The following is a 24,970-nucleotide window of genomic DNA, read 5'->3' as shown; positions in this document are numbered from 1 at the left end:
CTCAAGTTTATTTGTTTTATGTGACAATAAGGACTGCATTAAAACAATGAAATTTCATGTATTTTATGGCATTCTGTTAACTACTGTTAAATACAGAAGATAATAGTGTTACCTGCATTCTCATATAAGTCATTCTTAATCTGTATGCTCCCGATCAAACTCAATAAGATTACTTTGGAAATGGTAAGTCGAATCTTTTTCGGGAAAATGGCTGGCTGATTGACCAAATGTTTCTCTCAGTATATTTTCCAATATTACTGATACAAAAGACGTTCCCTCAAACTTCTCATTTGAGTCATTAAACATTCTGATTAAAATATTTTAAATTGTAGAATATTATGACTTAATAGCCACAAACATCATCTACAATTTTTCTAACAACCTGAACAATATGAATAGGAAAAATACGAACCTTTCACTGAAACCAAAAAAAGTGTAAGATTATCTTCTTAGAAATACTTGGTACGGTTGAGAGCTCTTTGTGCCAGCTGGCCACTCTCGTCTGTTATTTTCTCCCAGTCCGTTTGACCCACCACGAAACCGATAGCACGCTTTCGATCTGCATCCTTTTGCTCTTCAAGATCAGCCCATCGAACCTTTGGAAAACAAACAAAACAAACAAAAAAACCAGGGAGAAACCCAGGATATCATGTTATGAACAAGAAATGGGTAAATGATTTCAGATAATTCAGTAACATCTTTGAACATTCAGTATCATAGAAACTACTAGGGACACACCAACTGTGAAATAAATGCTAATAATAATTCAGTTTTCTGTTATATTTCTTTTTTAATTAATAGTGAACTGATGTTCACTGTTTAAATGCATGTTTAAACATGTAGCCAGCTCACACCTGACATAAATATACATATCAGCCTCTGATATTGATAAAGGTCATATTTGCTGATTTGCTAGCTGTTGTATCAATGCATTCTTAGAAATGGTAAGGAAAAAACAACCTTGAACTTTTGGTTTTTCCTCACTAACAAACAAATGCACTCATAGATGGTCAGGTCAAATTTTACCCTCTTCTTTCCAGGTTCGGACATGCGTGTGGCATAGTCATCTGGCAGCTGTAGGTAGTCTTCGAGGCCTGCCATATGTTCGCCTTCACGCTTCCTCTTCCCGCCACTCCCCAGACCATCCAACTTGTCTGTTTAAATTGAAGATTACCGTTCAGTTTACCTCTACTCCCCCATAAAAACAACATAAAACCTCAACAAGGTATCACTCATTTATCAAAAAATAAAATAAAATTATGAGACAACTAGTAACATCTGTTTTATCATTGCTCCATAAAACGATGATCCAGGACCTGATCTTTTTTATACAAAGAATTAGTCTATAATGTGTCTTTTTAACTTAAAGAGAAATGAGGTCTTTATTTAAAATTTAACCTTTTTTTTTTATTTTTATTTTTTAAATTTACAGTCACAATAGAAACAACTTAAGGCGCTTTCCTGGTGTTCTTACAGAAACTGCAGCCCATGTCTCATTCAGTAACTGACTGTTTCCTGTTGACATGCTAACAACATAAATAGCGGTTTGTACTAGATCTGATCAGCCTGGAGGTACTGTGCTGTTATTGATTATAACACCATAAGCCTCATCTAACAAAACACCTGCTCAACTAAATGAAGAACAGCTGTACAAGTCCTATCAAATAATTTTTCTCTCTCTATAAGCATAATTCATAAACTGGTTTATGGTTTACAGTGTACTCTAATGTACTAACAGGCGCAAAAGATCCCCAGTTCAATGCTGGGAGGAGACTCAAATCCCTTTGGGAGATTAAAAAAATTAAACATTAGGTAGCTACTCACTGTGGTGACCCCTCATCAATAAAGGAGCAGCCAAAAGAAGCTTTGACTCAAACTTTTTCTGAATAAATCCCTTCAGAGCACCAAAATTGTACGCTCCTAAAGAATTATATGTAGATATAAAGCTAAAACACCCGTTTAAACCCCCCCCCCCAAAGATTTTTAAAATATTTTTTTATTTGCTGTATCCCCTATATGCAGTCTTAATAATGACGAGGTTTGGCTGTTGGTTGGTCTTTAGTGGGATATAGAAACCAGTTGAAACTATTATTGCTTTTCATCAGCAACAAAGCATTAGACCAGTAACTTGACCAAGTCCACCAGTGACTCAATCAAAATGCAAAAGAATCGCATCAATCAAACAAAGTTCACAATAGGAACAGAAAAAAGAACACAAAACATACACACACGACTTCACAGATCTCGCTACATGACACTTAAAACACATTTTAATGATGCAGAAGGCTCTATATGACAAAGGCAAGACTGGATCATCATTAAAAAATAAATACCTACCAAGTTTTGCCTCTGATGTGTCCATCTCCCATTTGCTTTTTGGAATGTAGCCCTATATTACATAAAGAAACACTGCAATGGTTAAACATCAGGGTGATACAGGGGGAAAAGGGAAGGGTGGAGAAAGTGGGGAAAGGGGTTGGCTGAAAAGACAGGAAACTGGTTTATCAGAGGTTATAAGACACAAAAACAAGCACAACTGTAGGGTGAAACTTGGTACAATACTTGGTAAAGACATACAGTAACTACTAACAATGGCATGCACAGAGTTTAATTTAATTTGATTGCAAGGTGAGACGTGTTCACACTGAGTCTTTTGTTTTCTGTTACCGGCTTAAAAATGGACAACTGTGCTCTGCTTTGGTGAACACAAACTTCATTTAACAACAGTCAGAGCGCTACTGAATCTAGAGAGAGAAGTTTGCTAGTGATCATGTGATTGGAACACATTTCACATGTAATTTTTTCAAATCAATTCAATTCCACACACACTGATAAACCTATAACTAAATTTACAAAGAACAAAGGTTCTTGATTCTTAGATTGCAGTAGTACTACTTGTGAAAAGGCTTTAGTGTGTAGAGATCTTTCGTTACCAAACATGAAATCATCATGAATGAGGTTCCCTGCTGTAACATCACTGTGTAGTTAGCTGGCCTTTAAAGCAAAATAAACAAATAAAAAAAAAAAAAAACATTAAAATAAAAAGGATATTTGGTTAGCAACAGCAAATTGCTCGAACTCCACTATTTAATTATTAATTTCAGGATTGTTTGTTAATCTCTGAAGGAGTCATTTCTGTTAGACTGAACAATAGCTCTTATAATGTTAGTATATCACCTAAAAGAGACTGAGAGAGCATCTTTTTACTGCTTAACTTTATAGATGACAAGAGGTAAATTATTTAATATAAGGCATCGGGAACTTGTTCAGATCATCTTCTCTAGCATGAGATTGTGAACTATGTTTGCCATTTCACTAAAAAAATGTAATGTCTGAATTTTGAGGGTCCTGAGATCATGAGGCGCATATTTAATGCATGCTTTGTCATTTTAACTGATTGCATTGCTTTTATTACTATATCAACCGTTTTGAAGGTCCTTTACTTTTAAGCAATTTATTTTCCTTTATTTATCCAGGTGAAAGTCTCATTGAGATTTAAATTCCATTTCAAGAGAGAACTGGCCATCATGGCAGCAAAAGTTACAACAAATACAACAATAAAAACATGCGTTTTTAACCTTGACCAACCATACGTATTATAAAAAGATAAAGCATCAGAATTAGTTCACATGTTGTGAATACTGCGTTTAATGATTGTACAAGGTGTTTTTTTAAGTGGTTTTTCTATTTTCAAAAACATAAAATGTCAAATCCATTATATAAGTGTGGAAATCACCCTGCAAATGAGTATGATAAAATCTGACTGTTTAATTCCACATGGCATATGCATGACAACATTGGCATGTAGGAATTTAACATGTGTTATTTATTGAAGACACTTGGTTGCTGGCTTGTTTGGATTTCTTTATCAGAATTCACCTCTGCAAAACTTCAACAACATCAACAAATGTGTTAAAACTTATGTGTGTAACTATTTAACTGCAAAGTTACAGGGACCAAAATAACACCAGCACTCTGGTGCAGTTTTTTTCTCCCACAGAAAATACTGCTTGAAAACATCAGGCTTTTCTTTTATGACTTTTCTACGTCAACAGGGAAACATTTGCATAACGCCAACAAACTGAACTCAATTCTGCTCAATATCAATTTCATCTCTTTGTAATGTTATTGGTGATGCCTTCCGCAACAGTTCCATGGGCTCCATAGGATACTTTTAAGGATTTTACCAAACATACAGATTTTGTTTTCTGTGAAAATTAATCAAAAACACCAAAAACATGTTATATGCGATTGATTACCAACATCCTCAAGTATATTCACCTACGAGATAAAGTTTTCGATCACTGCAGACTTGTACAAATCCTTATCTTTTATTTATTTTGCTGCATTACCCTGTGAAAGGCCCAAGTGCCGTGGGTTTTTTGGAAAAGTTAAAATGCAACTGGCACACTGATGGCTTTAGGATTAGTATCATTTTAGAGGAACCTCTTTTTAATTGAAGATTTTTTTTAACATATCCCCATCATCTCAAATATCACAAAAAAAAAGAAAAACGTGACAAAATATACATATTCCTTTTGTTTTAAATGTGAACGTATTCCTTGTTCGACGATTAAATTAGATAAAATATTTTTTTAAAAGAAAAGAAAATAGCTCAGGTATTTGTCTTCATTTGATATGATGGCATTTGAACATGTCAGCTTTCTGCAGGGTTTTAAGATAATTTGGCCTTTGCCCAAAAGACAATCATCAGTTTTACAAAGTGATTTTTTTCCCTTTACATTTCTGGTTAAAGTTGACGTTTAACAAATAGTAAATAAGAGGGAAATACACAAACCTCTGTTGCTCAACCTAACATAGGCACATTGCATTAACCATTTTAGGGTCAATTTGAGCTTATATGCAGTTACCCCAAAAAGCCTATTTGTGAAATACAAAAGACCCTGGGGCTCGATGTCTTAAGGCAGGGGTCGGCAACCCACGGCTCTTTAGTCTTTATTTTGCGGCTCCGGGTGGTTTGGGAAATTAAATTAGAAGTATTTAGCTCAAGTGTATTTTATTTGTGTTTAGTTCTTTTTTTTAACTTGTACCGGTAGTTCTAAATTGGAAGATTATTGTGATTTTGAAATATAAAAATAAAATTATATCTTATTATTTTTTTCATTGCTCAAAATAAGCGTCACACTCGCGGAAGCCGGACCCCGGGTAGCTGGATCTTCAGATCCATATTATGTCGGCAGCTGTTCTCCTCCGTGAACTATGTTAAAAACAAACACCGCTCACGCCCCACAGATGACAGCTCACAGTCCTGCGTAAAGATGAAAGCCCCGATTTGCAGGCGCTGTGCGCAGAGGTTCGGGACCAGAAGTCCCATTGTAAACATATCGCGGCAGACTCGATGATGTTTACATGAACACGCTTTTCAGCATCTCTTTATTGACCACTTTTCACCACGGTTGCTGGACGCATACAGCCGGCTGTAGCTTTTCAGCTCACAGCCCGACAACACAACAGCAGAGAGAGCACAGACTTTAAGGCGGCGAGGCGTGATTGCGGGTGCAGCTCAGGTGCGTCCGACTCCCATGCAGCGGCACTGCAGACCATGCCCCGCCACACACATTAACCAGGTAAAATACATATTTAGGCAGAATTTTGCAAATATCTATTTTTTTTTTTTTTAGCAGCATAGTGCTTTTTTTCCCCAATTATTTTTTAAAAGCCAGGTCAAGGCTCCAAAAGCCCAAAGGAGATATAAAGGTGGTGGCTCACAACAGTTTTTGTTTGCTACATGGATCATTTTAGTTCAGCTGGGTGTCTCTCCTTTTGTTATATTTCTTTTAAGAGTTCAAAATGTGTTAATTACATAAATAAAATTAAATTTTCTCTGTAGCACTTCATGGATTTCACAAGCAACACACCTTAGTTGCTCTGTGGATACTTTTAAAAAGCAGTTAAAAACTTTTCTTTTCAAACAAGCCTTTTGTTGATCTACGTATTTTATATTCTTTACATTATTTACATTTGATCTTTTACATTGTGTATAATGTCTATTGATTGTATTGTTTATTTTAATATTTGTGTACAGCGCTTTGTGACTGCCTGTCTGTGAAAAGCGCTTAATAAATAAACTTTACTTACTTACTTTAGTTGTTCACACAAAGCATAAAAGGTAAAAAAAACAATTTATACAGTGTTATCTTCATTTTAGATTTCAAAAAGTATTTGCGGCTCCCAGCCTTTTCTTTTGCGTGGAAACCGGGTCCAAGTGGCTCTTTGGGTGTTAAAGGTTGCAGACCCCTGTCTTAAGGGATGTCAATGTTTTCTTCTTGTTTTTTTGTTTTTTTTAAGGCACACTTGCTCACATCTGTTTTTCACAGTACCTCCACAAGAGACCAATCCAACAAGAGACAGCTTGGAAATCCAAACGTAATTCCAAACTGGACTTGAGGTTGCCCTCAATTCTAGGAATAAACTGACAACAGACGGATGAACAGGAGAAAAAATGAGCACTCAAGTTAACTGTAGCAGCTACAGTTAACTTGATGATGGCCCAAGTATCTCCAGTGACTGGAGATACACATGATAAAAAAGCGTCATCAGTGAATCACAAGTAAAAAGCACTTTTGGAGTACAAGAATGAGATTAAGAACATCCATCCATTCTCTTATGCTTATCCTTTTTTCACCAACTATAGCTTTAAATACACATTAGCCTAATATTAGTTGTTGCGTGATGATCTGATGTCCTGGTTTTACTTATATAATTGACAGTGGCAGATATTCTTCTGTAAATGATGTCTTTCATAATAACAATGCTTTGCAGCTGTTGTATAATGGTTGTGTACTTTGGGTATGCTTGATATCAGAACACTGTTGGCTTTGCCAAAGTGTGAGTCATTGCAGGTAAGGTGTGGGCTTTGTGTGGAAGCTTATCAAATATTGTGTACATCTGGCTTTCCTATGAGCCAGTACCCAGCCTCTATAATGTGTGTAGAGTACATTTTATCTATGTTTTGTTAGATGACTATCCTTTCATAGCAAATTGTATTTGTATGATTGAAACTGGATTTTTATGGCTTATTTTAAGGAAAACTACATTTCAAATACCATTTATACAAAGAAGTTTTTTGGTGCTCAGGGTGGTAGCCACACTTCACACATAAATCCTAAAAGCTCCCCCAACTTGGACTAAATTCTATCAAGAGGACCACTGTCACCTGCATCTCAAGATGCTTGAAAAAAAGAACAAGAGGGGGGAAAAACTACAGTAAAACACTCGCATATGGCATCTGTAATCTCACCTTGAAGCCAGGATCCTGTTATATTAAAAGATAAAATTAAGAGACAATTTTTCCCCTCATCCACTCTGCTCTAGAATTCTTACTATTACTGTTTGAATTGTCTTTAAATCACAAGTTACAACACCATACAAAAACAGAGTTTGTCACAGGTTGAATTAATGAGTCTGTTAAACTGTTGATTGGGCTACAATCCAAAACTGAAGTTAGCTGGTTGCTTCCAGCTTTTTAAAGCAGTCTTTGACCTTTTCTTCTTAGATACCAGCAGCAGGATAAATCCCACCGGGGTTTCCAAACAAGAAAGCTTATGTTTTTGCACAACTGTAGTAACTTCATTATCTATTTATAATAAATTAGATTTAACATGGAGACTAGATGTGTCAGAATTTTGTATACTTCACTTTAGACAGGTGAGCTGTCACACATAGTTTGATATCTGAGAAGTCTGTTAAATTTGATTAAATACTTTCCCATAGCTACATCTTCTGTACTAACATCGCAATATATAATTTAAGAATAAAATCTAAATAAAAAATGTTAGTTGTACATAGCACATAATGTACCAACAACACTGAGCAGAATGAAGTGTAAAGTGCAGAAAAGCTAAAATGTGCACATAGGGTCTCAGGAGGTTAAGTAAAAACAATTTAAAATGTTTTGTTTATTTCAAATTAACTCTGAAGTTTAGATGTCTCACATCCAAGCATTTATCAACAAAAATGTAAAGAACTTAATTTTACAGTGACAGCTCTGATAATAAAACAAACATGGCGGCCCTTCAAAGTGACCCAATTTGATTCAATGTCAGAGCAGTTTGAGACCTGCAGTTTACATGGACTGTTAATCTTAGTTTGACAAGACAGCAATAAAAGATAACACAGGTTTTGTGTGGGACTGCAGGACTGAAGTGGTCAAAACAGCCTTACACATTAGTGTTTTTTTCTGTTTGTCCTATGACAGACTGCACATTTCTGCACAATCCATATTTTTATCTTTTAATCTCATAAATAATAGACCATACTCAGATAAATCAATGACCTGGTGGTTTAAGTATCAAACAATATTTAAATAAATAAGAACAAAAATAACTGAATATAAATAATATTTCGTAAAATGACATAGTCCTATATAACATTGGATTTTTTAACTTGCTGCATACATGCTAGCATTACAACAACTGCAATAGTGTCCGTTACTTTAATATTTTAGAATTTAAGGGATATTTAGAATTTCTTTTTTTCTTTATTCATGAAGTTATTTACATAAATTAAAATCATCTCAGTATCAATAAAATGAAGCCATATGCAAAAAAAAAAAAAAAAATCTGTCAAGTTTATAATTATGACATATGCACACAAAGGAGAAAACACCTGCATAAAAATGGTCTGCACTGGAAATTTTTCAATATGTAATCACAATACATATGAACTAATATTAACAATTCAGCAGGATAAATCTCTCATAATTCATTTCATAAAACTACTAAAAGCCATAAAAAGTACAAAAAGGGTAAATAATAAAACAAAAACCACTAAACAAAAGATTTGAAAAAGTAGTTTGGAATGAAATAATCCCCCTAAGCCTGCAAACTGCTCTAACACCACACATGTTAACTGTCTCAGTTAACAACATGGGACAGGAGCTCATCTTTATATTATAATGGAAGAAATTTAAAAAAAAAATAATTAAGATACTTTTATGTAATTATTAATATTGACTGTTTTTAGTGTTGTTGAATGAGCTATTTCCTACTCCAAGCAGGATAGGTTTAGTTGGGAACTTTATCATGCCATTTAAAATATATTTAACTAAAGTCAGTGTTTTTACCCAAGACTGCCTGTGCTACTTCAGAAAAACCAGCTTAAATGAATACACTTGCAGTCCGGACCCAAATCCAGACCTATTACTAAGCTGATGGACTGTTTCTATTTTACTCTGTGTAGCTTTTCTTGTATTTAAGTTAAGGCTATTTTAAGATGCACATTCTCTTCCTTTGTCTTTATAGCAGTCAGTTTATGCGCACAGAAAAACAGACGTGTGCTTTCTAATTCATCCCAGGTGATGCTACTTAGTCAAGCAAACTGTGTGTGTGTGTGTGTGTGTGTGTGTGTGTGTGTGTGTGTGTGAAAACAGAAAACTAAGCAAGGAGACGAGATGCATAAGTCTGAAGAAGTAAGTCAGAGTACTAGACTGAGAAAAGAGGGGTTGAAGCTGAGAAGCGAAATGTAGTCAAATGTAGGAAAAATGAAGAAAACAGGAAAAGCAACTATAATTTTTTCAAAAGCTCTATTTTTTACATTTATGACTGTAAACCTTATTTTACTTGAAATGAGAAAAGAACATTTTACTATTATTATTATTACCATTTTATTACTAAAACTCCCTCCAGTTCATTGTGAAAATTAATATGATGTTTAATATAATAAACATATATAAACATTGTTGATTTGTACTTTATGTTATATTTAAAGAGATTTTCTCAAGTGGACCTCCTTAAACTTTAATTAAATACCTCTGCACTATATGGACAAAAGAATTAGACCAAAACTTACTGAATAATACTATGGCTTGTTTTTCTTTCTCTTTCAGTGAGGGAAAACTTAATGCTGTTTCTTACCAAGCTATTTTGGACAATTCTGTCCTTCCATCTTTGTGGGAATAGTTAGGAGGAATGCCCTTTTCTGTTTCACCATGAGCATGCCCAGGAATGCTCTCGTGAAACATCAGTGCTCAACCTCACAAATGCTCTTCCAGAAGAGTGGAAGCTGTTACAGATCCAAAGGGAAGACAAATTTTGCATGGAATGCCATAAAATCAGCAGCAGGTCTAATATATATAGGTGGCCCAATATTTTTGTCACTATAGATTAGATTAGATTAGATTAGATAAAACTTGATTAATCCCTCGAGTGGGTTCCTCGAGGAAATTCAGTTATTAATTTATTTAAGATTAAATAAAACTTTATTAACCATCAAATATAGTGTATGTTTTAAGAACGTGTTGCTCCCGGGATGTTTTGCGAATATTAGAAAAAAACAGAAACAAAACATAATAGTTTTAATTTAATAAATTGAGAGTTTAACTTGAAACTGGTTTACTGAATTTTTATTCATGAGTTCATAAACCTTTTCCCAGCAGTCCAATGTGGGAACAAGCCACTGAATTTGATACTGTATGAAACACGTTTGGAAACTTTTAGACGTTGGTATTTTATGTGGTACAGCTTCAAAGGCTTCATCAAACAGTGAAGAGAAAGTTTCATTTTACCATTCTAGATAGAAGAAGAAAAAAAAAGTCCATCACTCAAATTTGCCCGGGTTAGAAAATCTTTACAGCTGTGTTACCTCCTTTTAAAATATAACTCAACTGCACTGCATTTCAACAGGCACTGTTGACCTCGGGTGCAAAATTTGGCAGAAAAATTTATGTCAATTCTTTCTTGAAAAACTTTCAACTTTGTAGTAACGGCATACAAAATAAAAGCGGGTGGTAAAGAGTAAAAACATTTTGCACAATGAGAAATTTTTTATAGGGTTGTGTTACGTGTGATTTGTCTAGATAAAAGTGTGCCTTAAAAATAAAAGGAAACCAAAACTGAGCAACTGGTTTTGGTCTCACCAGAATCATGACACTGAAGTGAGACAGTTTCTCATGAGGTAGCAACCATTTAAAGCCATTTTTTAATCCCTGACATTGAGTTGAGAATGAAAATTATTTTGAACTAAGTCAGTCATGGACACCTGAGCAAATGCTAGAAAAACTAAAAAGAAAACCATGACACTAAAGGGGTACTTTCCTCCTTTAGTTAATGGACTGCTCCAGCTATACATATCATATATATGTTTCGGTCTTGGTACTATTTTCCCTGCTCTTGTTTGAGCTTCACTGTAAATTTTCTAATTGCTACATAAACACAAAAGAGCACGAGCCTAATTATTTTGAATGAACCTGACCGTTTCCATGAATTTCACATGTTTTGCTTTTCATTTGAGACATAAAACTCACCTTGCTGAAACAAGAAGTGGCGAGATAACACTAATGACTTGTGTAAAAATTACTGGATAAGCCAGATGGGAAAAAAAAATAGTGGAAGATGGGAAAAAAAAATAGTGGATATGAATCTAAGAACCACGCATTTATGAAGTGAAACTTTTCATGTCCTACCAGATCACTCTCTTCTTCCTCTTCTCTCTTGGGTTCCTTGGGCTCGTCATCAGGGTTGAAATCTTCCATTTCAACCTAAAAAAAATACAACAAGCACATGTTGGTTTATCTTAATTAGTAACAAAGAAGTGTAATTTTCTGATTTTTTTTCAAGACTGAAAAAATTCACCTCCTCTATAGCAGCATCCTGCAGCAGGGACCGGACATCCAAGCGCACCATGTGACGTGGTGAAGGCTCCCAGTTATTAGACATCTGTATACAGAATGTATCATTGAGAAGTGAACGCTGCATCTATACGTTTAGTAAACGTTACCCTTTTTGCAGTCCAAACAAATATCTCTGTATTTGAGATCAGCTAAGTGATCTTATAGACCTTCATTATATCCTTAAGCGTGCGCCCATGGACATTCCGCTTTGCACAAGTCTGAGTGTCTGCAGTGATTTCAGCCAAATACACCTTGAAATGAGAGAAACAAATCCTTTTTAGCACAGGGCAGACATGAGTGTTTTTCTGGCTCTCTCATTAATATAACTCACCTCAAAGCCTTTAGTTTTAGCTGCACTCCAGAACTGATCAAAATGTTTAACCCTGTCATTAATAGTGTCTAAAATAATGAAAGGAAAAAAGCCATCATCCAAGGTTTTCTTAAACGTTTTAAGCATGCTGCTCCGGTAAGTATCCTCCATCTCCAGCTCATACTCGTACTCCATAGCCTGCAAGACAGGTTTTTCTGCATTACATCGTGCATGTATTTTTCTTTACTGCATGTTCTATGCAATTCATCTGTCAGACTTACCTTTTTTTTTACCCTCTTCCCAGTGTCTGGGTCCTTCTCAACTTTCTCAACCTCTGTCATGAAATAATCATCTAAAACAAGAACTCGGGGAGGTGCACCGCCACATTCAACCTCTTTGTCCTTAACATTGTCCGCAAGACAGAAAAGAGTATTTAAGATTTTGTGTCGTTTACAAAAGAGCATTTATTATGTTGAAACCTAATGACACATAAAGACAGTCTATAAGTAAAGGTTCTACTGTTTGTGCACTTATTATAAAAGTTCATTTAGCTTACAATCAAATTACATAACCCTATAATTTGCTAGAAGGACTCGACTCACCCGTATGAGCTTTGCAACATGGGTTTTTCCGCTTCCTGGAAGCCCCCTCATGATTATGACAATCTGTTAAAATAGAGAACTTCAATGAGTGCTGCTCATTTAAAGAGTGGGGTATTGATGCATGAATTAAGATCGCAGTGATAGCTGGTACCCTTTCAGGGCGAGACAATCTGCCAGGTAGTTTAAGGATATCGTCGATATTCTTGATTTCCGGCTTCTTCTCAACACGTGGGGGAGGTTGTGGAGGTGGGACTGGTGGTGCAGTGGGGGGCCCTCTGTCATCTGGATAACTTCTTCTGTCCACTATAGGATAAAAAAAAATCTTAAGCTTAGATTTTCTTATTTGATATTTACTTTACCAATTTACCCTGAGTTACCTCATGTTCAACTTACTGTAAGGTGATGGGCTATGGCTGTAACGTTCAGGCCCAGTACGCTCAAGTATAGCACGCTCATATGGAGGTCTATCATAACCTGGCCTCCCATAATGTTCATCTGGATCACGGCTGCCACTACGGTCCCTATCTCGAACATCCCGGTCCCTCTCCCTGTATCCGGAGCGTAGAGAAGATGCCAGTGGAGATCTACAGAGAATGGGGGCATAATAAGTTTCATTTCATCAACAGAACTTCATATTTCAGACTAGCACAAAGGCACAGTGAAGACTTATCACAGTGTATGACACAATGTCATATAGTACCTTTCATCATTCATGGCCTGAGTGCTTGAATCAAAAATACAGACAAATAAAAAACAATATTATATATATAAAGAAGCAGCACACTACTCCATAGGTAGGGAAAAATGCTGTCAGTAACGGTGAAGAAGCTTCTTACCTGTCATCTCTTTCTCTCAGGGGGTAGCGCTCCCTGTCAAATCTTTCTCTTTCATATTCTGGCTTCTCTCTGTATAATTCCCTCTCTCTGCTGTACTCCCGGCGGTCCATGTAAGGGTCTGATCGTCTTTCGTAATATGAGTCTCTGCCGTAAGGATCTCTGAGTGGTTCTATGAGAATCAAGTAGTTAATAACCATGTATTAGAAAATATAAAATAAAATCCTGCATATATATATGCAGGACTTTAGTTAACTTCTCTATTGATGCATGACACGTGTATGGCAGCCAGCTGACTTGTTTCTACTATTGTTTGTGCATAAAACATGATAATTTTACAAAACATTATATTTCAAATCATTTGAATAAAATCACAGGCTCTGGCTGGTGTTTAGCTACACATTTTAGATGGTCGGATCACTGCTTCCATTGTGTCCATGATCATTTACTCTAGAGGAGGGTGTAAAGCAGGGGTCCCCAATCCCAGTCCACGAGGGCTGGTGTCCCTGCAGGTTTTAGATCTCACTCTGGGTCAACACACCTGAATCACATGATTAGTTCATTACCAGGCCTCTGGAGAACTTCAAGACATGGTGAGAAGGTAATTTATCAATTTAAATCAGCTGTGATGGATCAAGGCCACATCTAAAACCTGCAGGGACACCGGCCCTCGTGGACTGGGATTGGGGACCCCTGGTGTAAAACTTTGTGAAAGGAGTGTAATATGAGTCAAAGAGACAGAGAAGCTCACTTCTGTCCAATGACAGCAATACTGGACATACCAAACATTTCTGTTGGTAAGTGGATTTAAGGCTGTTAACAAATCAGACACTGACAATGTGAGAATCGAATCAACCTGTTTTTGTTTTTTTAGAGGGAAAGCCTGATTTTTAGGACACGCAAGCCTAACATTAGCTGGCATAATGTTTGCTTGAAATCAGCTTTTGTTGTTTAGCATGCACCAAAGCTTATGCCTATGGTGGAAGTGAGAAATAAATCATCATTTTGTATGTTTTTCTCAGAATTGTTTTGCTGCTGAATTTTTTTGTGTTTCAGTCACACAGGATTAGTGGATCCTGATTGGTGACCCATCCTTCCAGCAATTCTCTGTGATCCCATGTTGGGACAACAGGAAAATTAAGACTATTGAGTAAATCGCCCAACCTCACATTATACAACTGAAACCTACCCTTTTCATAGCCCCGGTCCGATGGCACTGGGTCAGGCCTCAACACAATCCTCTCACCATAAGAGATCCGCTCAACCGTGGTTCCAGGCTCTAAAATATCAAGTGCACATCAGCATAAATCCAAAACATCATTTGGAAACAAAAAAAAAAGGTACTACAAGCTGCTCATACCATGACCATGACCATAATCAACCGTCTTTGGAATAACCGGCACTGCAGGTGCAGGGAATGACGGCTGATAATGTGTGGCAGTAGATTTTATATCGCGAGGCACAGATTCAGCTGCAGTTGTCTGAGTTGTTGCAGTCATACCCTGGGAACATACTTGATATTAGAATGATCTAACAGTAAAACTAAAAGAAAATGGAGGAAAAAAATTCTATGTATTGTATTGTATTTTATGAGAAAAGAGAAAACATGGAAAAAATATCTAAATAGATGAAAACAAAACAGACGGGATTTGAATCGACATAATCAATTATCTTGGTCTTTTTACATCAATGTAGTCACACCAAGCAGACTAAAATAATAAAGTTGATTTTTATTTACCTTCAGAGCATTCCTGACTTCTGGTGGAATCTCTAATCCAAGAAGACCAGCAGGCAAATCTGGCAGAACATCAGTTTGTGCAGGCTTGGATTCACTACCAGAGGTTTTACCCTCCTGCAATTCCCTGTGGACCCGAAAGGAATTACTAAGTTAAAACAGATGATTTAACCATAAATTAAAACAGAAATGAATGTGTGAAATTATGGAGTTTCAACAAAAAACCAAAGAAAATACATTTTTTTCAATCTATGAAAACAAAATAATTGTAAATCACATGGATAGATGCTAGTTTTTGTTTGCCTAATCAATGGTAAATGTTTAGAAATTACCTTATTAGTTTAAGCTCTTGAGCAGCTTTCAAGATGATCTCATGTTGGCGTTGGGAAAGGGCAAGTACATTTGCTCCACTGGCTGCTTCAACTGAACTCTCAGGCAGGTTTGTGACAGGTGCAGCTGTAGGTGGAGGTATATGCAAAGGAATTTCTTCTCTTTGTTCCTCATAGCGAGGTCTACGATCTTCATAGTCTATTGGATACCCTCTCTCTGGCAGTGGAGGACGTCTGGAAGGCCTCTCCCAGTCTGAAGGAGGTGGGTAAGATGTTTCATCCTTCCGGTAAGGTGGCTCATCCCTGTATTCACGAATTCTGAGTTCTCCTCTCCCCCGCTCAAGTTCATCATATTGATATGGGTGACCTCTTTCTCTTTCCTCTTGCCAGTGGGGTTCTCTGAATGGCTCTGATGGTGCCTTGCGGGGGGGATAGTCCCTCTCTGAGAGAGCATGCTCTCTGTCCCACTCAGACTCATGATACCTGGCATCACGACGACAGTCATCAGGATGATAGTCTGGTGGTGGCCGACAGCGATACCCATCTTCCCCATGATCATAATCTACGGCATAACCCTCTTTATAACCTTCTTCATAATCCTCATGTGTTGGACCTGGCGGCCACATACCTCTTCCTATTCCCCGACCCATAGGTCTCCTCCTCAGTCCTTCCCTATCTAGTATCTCATGTGGAGGTGGTGGAGGACCTCTGCCAGGTGGTGGCTGCCAATCTAATTCTCCTTCCGTTCCCTCATCGTATATTGGCTCCTCCAAATGATCTATCATTTCATGAGGTGGTGGTGGCACACGACGCCTGCCTCGTCCTACGTCAGGATGCATCGCATGGCTAGGGGGTTCATGTCCATGGTACATGGGATGCATTGATGGATCCATATTGGAATCATCAGATTCCATTCCGTGGCCTAATGGCTCGTGATCTATTGGCCCATGTGGTGGGAAATGGGGGCGGCCTCGTCCTTGAAGCATGAAACCAGGGTGACCACGTGGGGGACGACCCCGACCAGGAGGAAATGGAGGTCTCATGCCTCTCATTGGTGGTCTCCTTTCAATCCAGTAAGGGTCTTCATCCTCTAAGTACTCATTTGATTCAGCTTCTTCCCAGTGTCTGTCCACTGGTTCTTCCTTTCCCATAGGTGGTCCTCCTCTTCCCATGGGTAATCCTCTTCCCATAGGTGGACCTCCTCTGGCCATGGGTGGACCTCCTCTGGCCATGGGTGGTCCACCTCTACTCATTGGTGGTCCACCTCTGCCCATTGGTGGCCCTCCCCTAACCATTGGTGGCCCTCCCCTAACCATTGGTGGCCCTCCCCTACCCATTGGTGGTCCTCCCCTACCCATTGGTGGTCCTCCTCGACCCATAGGAGGACCTCCCCGACCCATAAGGGGTCCACCTCTTCCCATGGGAGGACCACCTCTTCCCATGGGAGGACCACCTCTTCCCATAGGAGGACCACCTCTAGGCATTGGGGGCCTTCCTCTCATCATTGGAGGCCTACCTCTCCCCATGTGGGGTCCTCCTATTGGCTCTTGATAGTACTCTTCCTCTGTGAAGTGATGTTCTTCTGGCATCCACATTTCTTCTGGGGGCATTTCTGATTCCTCACCACCAAACTGTTCATGTGAAGGATCTTGCCAATAGTAGTTTTCTTGTTCTTCTTGCATACCCACATTTTCTTCAGGGGGCATGTAATCATAAGGCATTTCCCCCATCTCTTCCCCAATTGGTACAGTGTTTTGTCCCTTAAACTCTCCACTGCTCCTCTGCCCACGTCCTCGTCCGCGCACCTGGCTAGGCACTGGGGGCTGGCCTCGTCCCCGACCAGGGGGAGGTTTTGGAGGATCTAGTTTTGACTGCTTTTGTGGCTCTGGTTGGATTCCTGAGGACTTTGGAATCTGTGGTGGTTTGCTGTTTCCCAGTGGTCCATCTGGTTTTTGCGAATTTTGTGTTGTAGTGTTTGATGTAACAGCAGAACTAGTATTTACAGGGGGCTTACTGTTAACAGGTTCAGATTTCTCACCTTTGTCCAAAGTAACACTGCTATTTGAATCCTCAGGTTTTGTATCTGTTTGTAATGTCTGAGGAATTGGTTCACTTTGGACAAAAAAACCCTCAGTTGAAAGTAAGTTGTCATCTGTCATATCTTCAGAAGCGCTCTTATCAACCAATTTCAATTTATCTTTTTCATTTTCAGATAGCGGCTTATCAGACGATTTTTCTGGAGTCTTAGAATCTGGAGTTGGAGGTTGCGGAGTGACTGGTTCCACCTTAGGCAGCATTCCTTGCTGCTGTTTTTCTTGAAGGTTTGGTGGACATTCAAGACGAGGTGAAGGGCCAGTGAGCCTTGTGGAATCAAACCTAGGTGGCTGCCCAAATCGAGGTTGATCAAATCTGGCCGGTCCATCAAACCGTTGCCGTTGTTGATCGAATCTAGGTGGACCATCAAAACGATGCCTTGGTTGGTCAAATCGAGGGGGACCATCAAAACGGTTAGGTGGTTGGTCAAACCTTGGAGGACCATCAAAGCGTTGTTGTGGGTGGTCAAATCTTGGAGGCCCATCAAATCGCTGTTGCGGTTGGTCAAACCTTGGGGGTCCATCAAATCGCTGATGTGGTTGTTCAAATCTGGGGTTGTTTACCCTGGGAAATATAACAAAATAAAAACAAAAATTGAAATAAAAATAAAAAAAAACACCCCATTTAAAGAAAACAATAATTACAATTAAATATGAAGCAATTTTATATAAAGATGTGCTTTTAAAAGATAAATATAACCAAATGTATAACTGAGCAAAACATAGTAACACATAGTAATAAAAGACAATTACAACTTACTGTGGACCCCTGACATTGTTGAAACTTGGTGGCTGAACAACTGGGGGAACTGGGGGTTGGACTCCTATGCCACTAGGGGCACTTCCTCGAACTGAGGGCACAGCAGGTGATTCTGAATGTGTTACAAAACCAGTAGGCTGTGGACCTTGAAGTCTTGGACCAACAGTAACAGGGGTCTGCTGCATACCTGGGTTTACTGACTGCTGCAAAGGCGTGTCTTGTACAGGGTACTGGCCATACTGTCCCATCATTCCACTATTATATTGGCTTGACGCAAACGGTACCATGGCAGTGAGAGTAGCCACTCTTTCTTGAAGGTGGGCATTTGTTGCATTCATCTGTTCCTTCCACTGTTTCCACTGATGCCCATAATCCTGCAGTTGGTCTTTATGAGGATAGCTCTGGAATTGCTCATACCACAGGGTGAAGGAGTGATTCCAGTCTTGGAATAGAGGTGTGAACTGTTGCTGTTGCATTTCGTAGTGCCTCAGCTGCAATTCTGCAGACATTGACTGCAAAAGAGAATTTTGGTGATTATTTATTGCTTAATTTTACATGCAGATAGGATAAGTATTTAGAAAAACACATTTGAGTTTGTACCCAAATTGAATGAAGGGTTTAGGGCTTTGCTTTTTAATAGGAAATACATTCTTTTTAGGAACCAACATAACTGGGTTAATGATTCAAAAGATATTTTATGGACAGAATTGAGCTATTCTTTAATTCTAAACTAATTAAGAAGGTAAAAGGTTGGTGTGAAAGCACAACACAATATCTAACAAACTATTAATGAAAACAGATCATCCTTAGGCTGCAAATATAAAACAAATCCCATGTGATATGCAGAAAGCATTAGTAGCAAGTTTTTAAGCTGCTCTGCAAGTCAACAAGGCCTGGAGATTTACTACAGACAACAGAAGTGGATGATAACACATGAGCTTTTCCGTGGTGAAGACAAAAAACAAACTATCCCCAAAAAACAGCCAAGTGTAGCACAAACTGCAACAGGTAAACATATAATTTTACAAGTCACCAAGAGAAGACTTTATAACTGTAAATACAGAAGGTTTAACACCAGGCGCAAACTATTCATCAGCCTTAAAATGGAGAATGGCTGAACCTGCCAAAAAACAAAAAGCCAGACAGAATACAGAATAATCAGCAGAAAGCACAAAGAAAGCTGGGACCAGCTCATGATTCAAAGCATAACACCACCTATCAAACACAGTCGAAGCAATATGATACATGGGCATGCTTCACTATATGTTTAGGGATGATGTGAATCCCATTGACTTCAGACATGTATAAGGATATGCTGTGCACTCATATTAAGCCAACTGTAACAAAGCTGTTGCACCCCAAGAGTTTTCCCACAATACCATCTCTAGAGTTTAAAGAGAATGGTCCAAAAGTGCATAGGAGGAATCATGGAAGCTGTGTCACTGCTTAAATATTTCCAGATGCAACTGTACATACAGTTATAAGAAAGTAATTACAACTGTACATAAGTTATAACAAAGTAATTACTCAGACATTACACATGAAACTGAAAACTTATTGGCCATCAAGATGCCATTGGCCATTTACCTACCTGTAGGTTTGCAGGCTGTTGAATGAGGCGTTGGTATTGCTCCAGAATCTGCTGAAGCTTCTCATGTTGTTGCATGAGAGCCTGATATTGTAAACCGGCTCTCTGCTGTTGAACTTGTTGCCAGTGTGCTGCTGCAGCCTGTAACTGCTGAAGGCGAGCAGCTTCCTCTGGGTCTTTTGGTACTTCAGGCTTTAAACAGAAACAAGAAAAAATTATAGCACAGTATATCACTGTAAATCACAATTTTTCTTTAAAAAAAAAGTGTATGCAGTTTGTAATGAAAGGAAGAAAATTACTTTACGATGAATCCAAGACACTATTGAGAACAAAAACATTTTTAGGTAAGAGTGCCTTAAAATACTGCTCATATTGCTGAAATATTGGACATGGGATGAGTACTATAACTGGGAAAGAGCCATTACAAACACTATTACAATTACAATGGGAAGGATGAATGAAAGTGGTTGATTCCTGCACACTTAAGCCACTTAATTCATATTATGGCAGTTAACACAAACAATGGGATAAAATACACTGACCCGCTACTTCATTAGGTATGCCTGTTTACCTGGTTGTTAACGCAAATTTCTAATTAGCAACTAAATGGCAGCAAATATGTATTTCAGTATGAGGTCATGGTCCAGACGACCTGCTGAAATTTGAACTGAGCATCAGAGTGGGGAAGAAAGGTGATTTAAGTGACTCTAAATCATGCATTTTCAATCATTTTCTTTTTTCTAGGGTTTGCAGTGAATGGTCCAAAAAAAAGAAATTATCTAGTAAGGGATAATTTTCTTCGAGGTGCCTTGTTGATGCCAGAGGACAGAGGATAATGGTCTGATTGCTTCAAGCCAATAAGAAGGGAACAGTAACTTAAATAACTACTTGTTCTTCCAAGATATGCAGATGAGCATCTCTGAATGCACAACACTTTTAGGCACTATAAGACACTATAGAAGCAAAAGACATGACAACAAGTTCACTGTACTCAAATGACCTCACCGCTCACCAAATCTCAATCCAATAAAGTACCTTTAGGATGTGGTAGAATGGGAAATTCCCAACAATGATGTACAGCCACCAAATCTGCAGCATCTGTACGATCCCATCATGTCTATATGGACCAATATGTCAAAGGAATGTTTCCAGGAATTTGTTCAATCTATCCCATGATAAATTAAGGTCGTTCTGAAGGAAAAGGTGGGCCCAAACCAGTACTAAAAAGGTGTACCTAATGAAGTATCCAGTGAGTTTATCGAGGAACACTACAATAATGGCAGAATGGGTAGTGTGACTTACTGTGTCTGTAAATGTAGGTGGTTTTCCTACATTTTCACTCTGTAAATTTATGTAAACAATATAAACAGTGTTTAGATTCAGGAACAAACTAATTTCTCTTAATACTGGTTGTGGTGTGTTCTTAGAGGCTATTGAATAAAACACTGGTAATGTTAACACTATGCAACTTGCTTAAATTCCCAGGCAAACGGACAAACATTTTATCTGTGACTGCTTCTTGAATAGTTGCTGGTAGAGGTAAAGCCTTCATTAATAATTTGCAAAAATAAATAAATAAATAAATGATCTCAGATATCCACAGAATTCGGTGCAGCCCAGGAAATTTTAATTGTCCATTACAGCATTCAAATGCATTATTATTTTATTATTATTCATATATTTAGTTTGACAAACCTATAATATAAACTTTGAGCACACACCAACGTTTAATTCACAGAGAGCAAGCCATGCTGTTAAAATGTATTTTATGACTTATGCAACATTTTAATAGTATGTTGTATCGCAAATTATTTTAAAAAATTATCAAATTAGGAAACTATTTATGTGTTAATTCTTATATATTATCCACAATGCAAGTCAAATTTTTAACTGGAAGCCTTGACATGCTAGCCTCAAGCAGAAATCCGGATAATCCTACAGAGATGTGTGGGTTAAGCTCACTTTTAGAGTTCAGCTCTATTGAAAACCGATATCACTTACAAATTCCAACAGATTTTGCACTGCTTTCATTGTAGCAAACTAATAAGATATTAATGTGCAAATTGATGGCGTTCACTGTTTATGCATCCAATGGTGTAGGAATTCTTACCCTTACTTCCTCAGGTAGTGGTGGCGGTGTTGGAGGTTCCTCTTTAGGCGGCGGGGGTGGTGGTGTGCTTTTTGGTGGTTCTAATGGAGGGGGCGGAGGAGCTGTTTTGCCTGGGGGTGGTGGCAGGGGAAAAGAGCCATCTCCATCTTTCTGATTCTGTTTGGCTCTCTCTTGCTTCAGTTTCTGCAGATTCTGAAGATGCTGTTTGTACCAGAGCTGCTGCTGCTCCTTGCAGAAACAATTGCAAGAAGATCTGTTCAGCCATTTTCACACAATAATCTTGGACAATTACAGGAGAAGTCGAGTCATACTTAGAAACAAAAACAAAGGAGTAGGATTTCTTTATGCTGTACCTTCTTAAATTAAGAAGGCTAGGAAGTTAAGAATATGTCACACTTCTCTTAAATTTATACTTCAGATTAAAAAGCTCAGGATATTTACTTGGTGGTATTATTAAGAATCAGGTGGCTTAACAGTAAAATATCAAATTAGGGTCCAAGCTTCCCTAGCTGAAAATTACATTTTAAAAATAATAATATATTGTACTCTTCACTAGCTTGGGTTGAACGGTGTTTTCCTGTTAAATAGTGCAATGTACCTTCATATGTCTTTGTTATTTACAAATTTCATGTATATTATTAGTAATTCAACACTAAAAGCCATTACCTGCAACGGTAAGGATTTCTCGTCTTCTGCCGTGGGGGCCTCCTTGGGTTTGGGAGGACTGCTGTTCTCTGGTGGCTTTGATGGCTGCGGCTCTGGAGGGGGAGGCACAGGCTGGGTATCGGTGGGATGCGGTTGCGGAGGAAGTGGAGGAGGCTGCTGGTGACCCTGTTTGGGAGCAGGGGGTACTCTTGTCGCTGAAGTCTCTTCTGGTTTAAAGTAGGACTGAGCGCCAGCGCCGCTGTCTACATGTGCAGGTCCTTCTGGACGCCACGACGACCCCACGTACCCACCAGCGTGTGCAACGCCGTATGCAGGAGCAGCAGTACTGGCATTGTTGCCGTGTTGTAATACAGACTGGAGCTGTTTCTGGTGGAGCATCTGCAGCTGCTGCATCTGCTGGAGGTGCTGCTCCTGCAAGCTGGAAAACAACGAGCCGCTGGAAGAGGCCTCGAAACCGCCGAATCCGGGAGCCTGGCCAGTGTGGCTGCCAGCCAGTGGCTTACGGGGCCCAGCACCTCCATAGTTTTGGGACTGAGGTGCACCGTAATTTCCCCAGGTAGGATACATCGTTAAAAACAAAGCAGCACACGGCCTTTGTGGAGGCACATACAGCCTAGCTCGGAGCGGCTTCCAAAGCTAACAGCTAACGTCGACCTACGTTTTTTTAAACAAAACGACGGCTACATTCTAATTTCCCCACTGAGCATCAACACATTAAATAAAGATATCAACACAGATTAAATAACAGCTATCCGTTGTAGGATATGATGTAACGCTGTGAAACTGTATTAGAAAAATGTTCATACGGTTTTGCAGTTGAGCGACCGACATTAGACGGCACACTGCTGATGACGGAAACACATCACACATTAGATGATGACATCCGGTCAAGCGCTGAACGTTTAATAGCGATATATTTTTTAAGTTATCTGCAGTATATACATTTTTAACTTAACAATACATTACATTTTTTGTCTTTTGTTTGATCTGTAAAATAGTTTTTTTTGTTTTTTATTGTTGTTAGCGTCTGCTTCTTTTTTCTGATCATTATTGTTGTTGTTGTTGTTGTCGTTTTCGTTGTTGTTATGATCTATAATAATGATTATATATTATCTGTATCAGTGTTGCCCATCAGTAATCAAAAGGTCTTTAGTCAAAGCATCTGTTTTAATTGTTGATATCTACCTAATCAAGCATTTGTACCATAATAGAGAAACAAGTTATTATTATGGATGCAAAACACTCAATTAAATACATAAATAAATAAATGAAAGGCGTCTGCTTTGTTTCTGATCACTTGCTGAGTTTTCATGCCATCTCGGAACAAATACGTTGCTGTTTTTGTTCTATTACCACAAGAGGGAGACATTTACAAGCACATTCCCGCGTCCCCCCCCCCCCCCCCCCCCTCCTCAATAAATAAACAAACAAACAAAACAAAATAACATACAAAAGTACAAACAAATTATTATTATTATCATCATTATTATTATTACTGGAAAAAATTGAGCACTTAACGATTTTGGACTGAAAGGTCACACAATGCAAATTGCAAAAGCCATCACTAATTAGAAATATAAACCAACAAGAAGTATTCACAGAAATGTTTTATTACATTGTACTGAGTAAAAAATTCTATATGAGATGATATGAAAATACTTTTTTTATTATCAATATTATTCTGCAATGTGAGTTCCATCCATCCATCCATCCATCCATCTACCCGTGTGTGTGTCCACAGACTGTATGTACAGTCTATGAGTGTTTTCATATAGTTCCGTAAGTTTTATCCATTGACTGAGAAACCAACTGTGGGAGTTCAGGCTGTGTTTGAAGTGGGTTTAGCAGCGTACAGGATGAGATCTGTGGTGGGTAAAGGACCAGTGACTTTAGGTTGCCCTTGAGGTCTGATACACATAAGAGTGTTTTTTTCTTAAGATCACCAGTAAATCTGTATTAATTTTGACCAGAACCACTTAAAAATAATCGTTAAAGCGGATTAATCAAGCTGGTCCTGTTTAATGTCTCCCGTTAATTAGTTTGTCAGCAGTGTTTTAATATCGCCTAATGACTTCATATTTCACTGATGACATTCAAGGGGTGTTAAAAGAGGGGAAATGGCCCATTCAGGATTCAGTTCTTTCACTTAAGACGCCCTCAATGAATAAGACAAGGTCACGGAGGCCTAGCCTTTAGGGAGAGATACATTATCAGGGGATGGGGGTGGGAGAAATCCCATAGAGGAAGTTCTCTCCCCTCTAAAACAGCATGACGGGCACAATGTGATACAGTTCTGTCTTAGGACAATACACCGC

At 38.3% G+C, this 24,970-nt stretch overlaps 1 protein-coding gene across 5 annotated transcripts in view; it reads right to left on the bottom strand.

The window, feature by feature from the left end:
• ylpm1 (YLP motif containing 1) overlaps positions 1-23,511 on the bottom strand; it is a 29,810-nt gene extending 6,299 nt beyond the window's left edge. Inside the window, exons 1-23 of one of the 5 annotated variants that reach the window (XM_085431758.1) lie at positions 22,656-23,511; positions 21,990-22,217; positions 21,182-21,220; positions 19,883-20,071; positions 18,479-18,803; positions 18,292-18,382; positions 15,442-18,096; positions 15,113-15,236; positions 14,735-14,876; positions 14,564-14,653; positions 13,378-13,546; positions 13,242-13,265; positions 12,935-13,125; positions 12,693-12,844; positions 12,542-12,604; positions 12,221-12,340; positions 11,961-12,137; positions 11,797-11,880; positions 11,592-11,675; positions 11,423-11,497; positions 2,338-2,389; positions 1,027-1,154; positions 413-596 (exon numbers count right to left, since the gene is read on the bottom strand). In XM_085431758.1, coding sequence (XP_085287884.1) covers positions 450-596; positions 1,027-1,154; positions 2,338-2,389; positions 11,423-11,497; positions 11,592-11,675; positions 11,797-11,880; positions 11,961-12,137; positions 12,221-12,340; positions 12,542-12,604; positions 12,693-12,844; positions 12,935-13,125; positions 13,242-13,265; positions 13,378-13,546; positions 14,564-14,653; positions 14,735-14,876; positions 15,113-15,236; positions 15,442-18,096; positions 18,292-18,382; positions 18,479-18,803; positions 19,883-20,071; positions 21,182-21,220; positions 21,990-22,217; positions 22,656-23,222 — 5,916 coding nt within the window. In that variant the 5' untranslated portion in view covers positions 23,223-23,511 and the 3' untranslated portion in view covers positions 413-449. Of the gene's footprint in view, positions 1-412; positions 597-1,026; positions 1,155-2,337; positions 2,390-11,422; positions 11,498-11,591; positions 11,676-11,796; positions 11,881-11,960; positions 12,138-12,220; positions 12,341-12,541; positions 12,605-12,692; positions 12,845-12,934; positions 13,126-13,241; positions 13,266-13,377; positions 13,547-14,563; positions 14,654-14,734; positions 14,877-15,112; positions 15,237-15,441; positions 18,097-18,291; positions 18,804-19,882; positions 20,072-21,181; positions 21,221-21,989; positions 22,218-22,655 lie in introns of all 5 variants that reach the window. The other 4 variants (XM_085431754.1, XM_085431756.1, XM_085431757.1 and 1 more) reach the window with 4 other exon arrangements.
• Between the last annotated feature and the right edge of the window lie 1,459 nt (positions 23,512-24,970).

Source organism: Copadichromis virginalis, linkage group LG15 (genome assembly GCF_057382275.1).
Source record: "Copadichromis virginalis isolate Kocher_CV1m ecotype Utaka linkage group LG15, C_Virginalis_male_GT1.1, whole genome shotgun sequence".
Taxonomy (NCBI): Eukaryota; Metazoa; Chordata; class Actinopteri; order Cichliformes; family Cichlidae; genus Copadichromis; species Copadichromis virginalis.
This window is presented reverse-complemented; position numbering and strand designations above follow the sequence as displayed.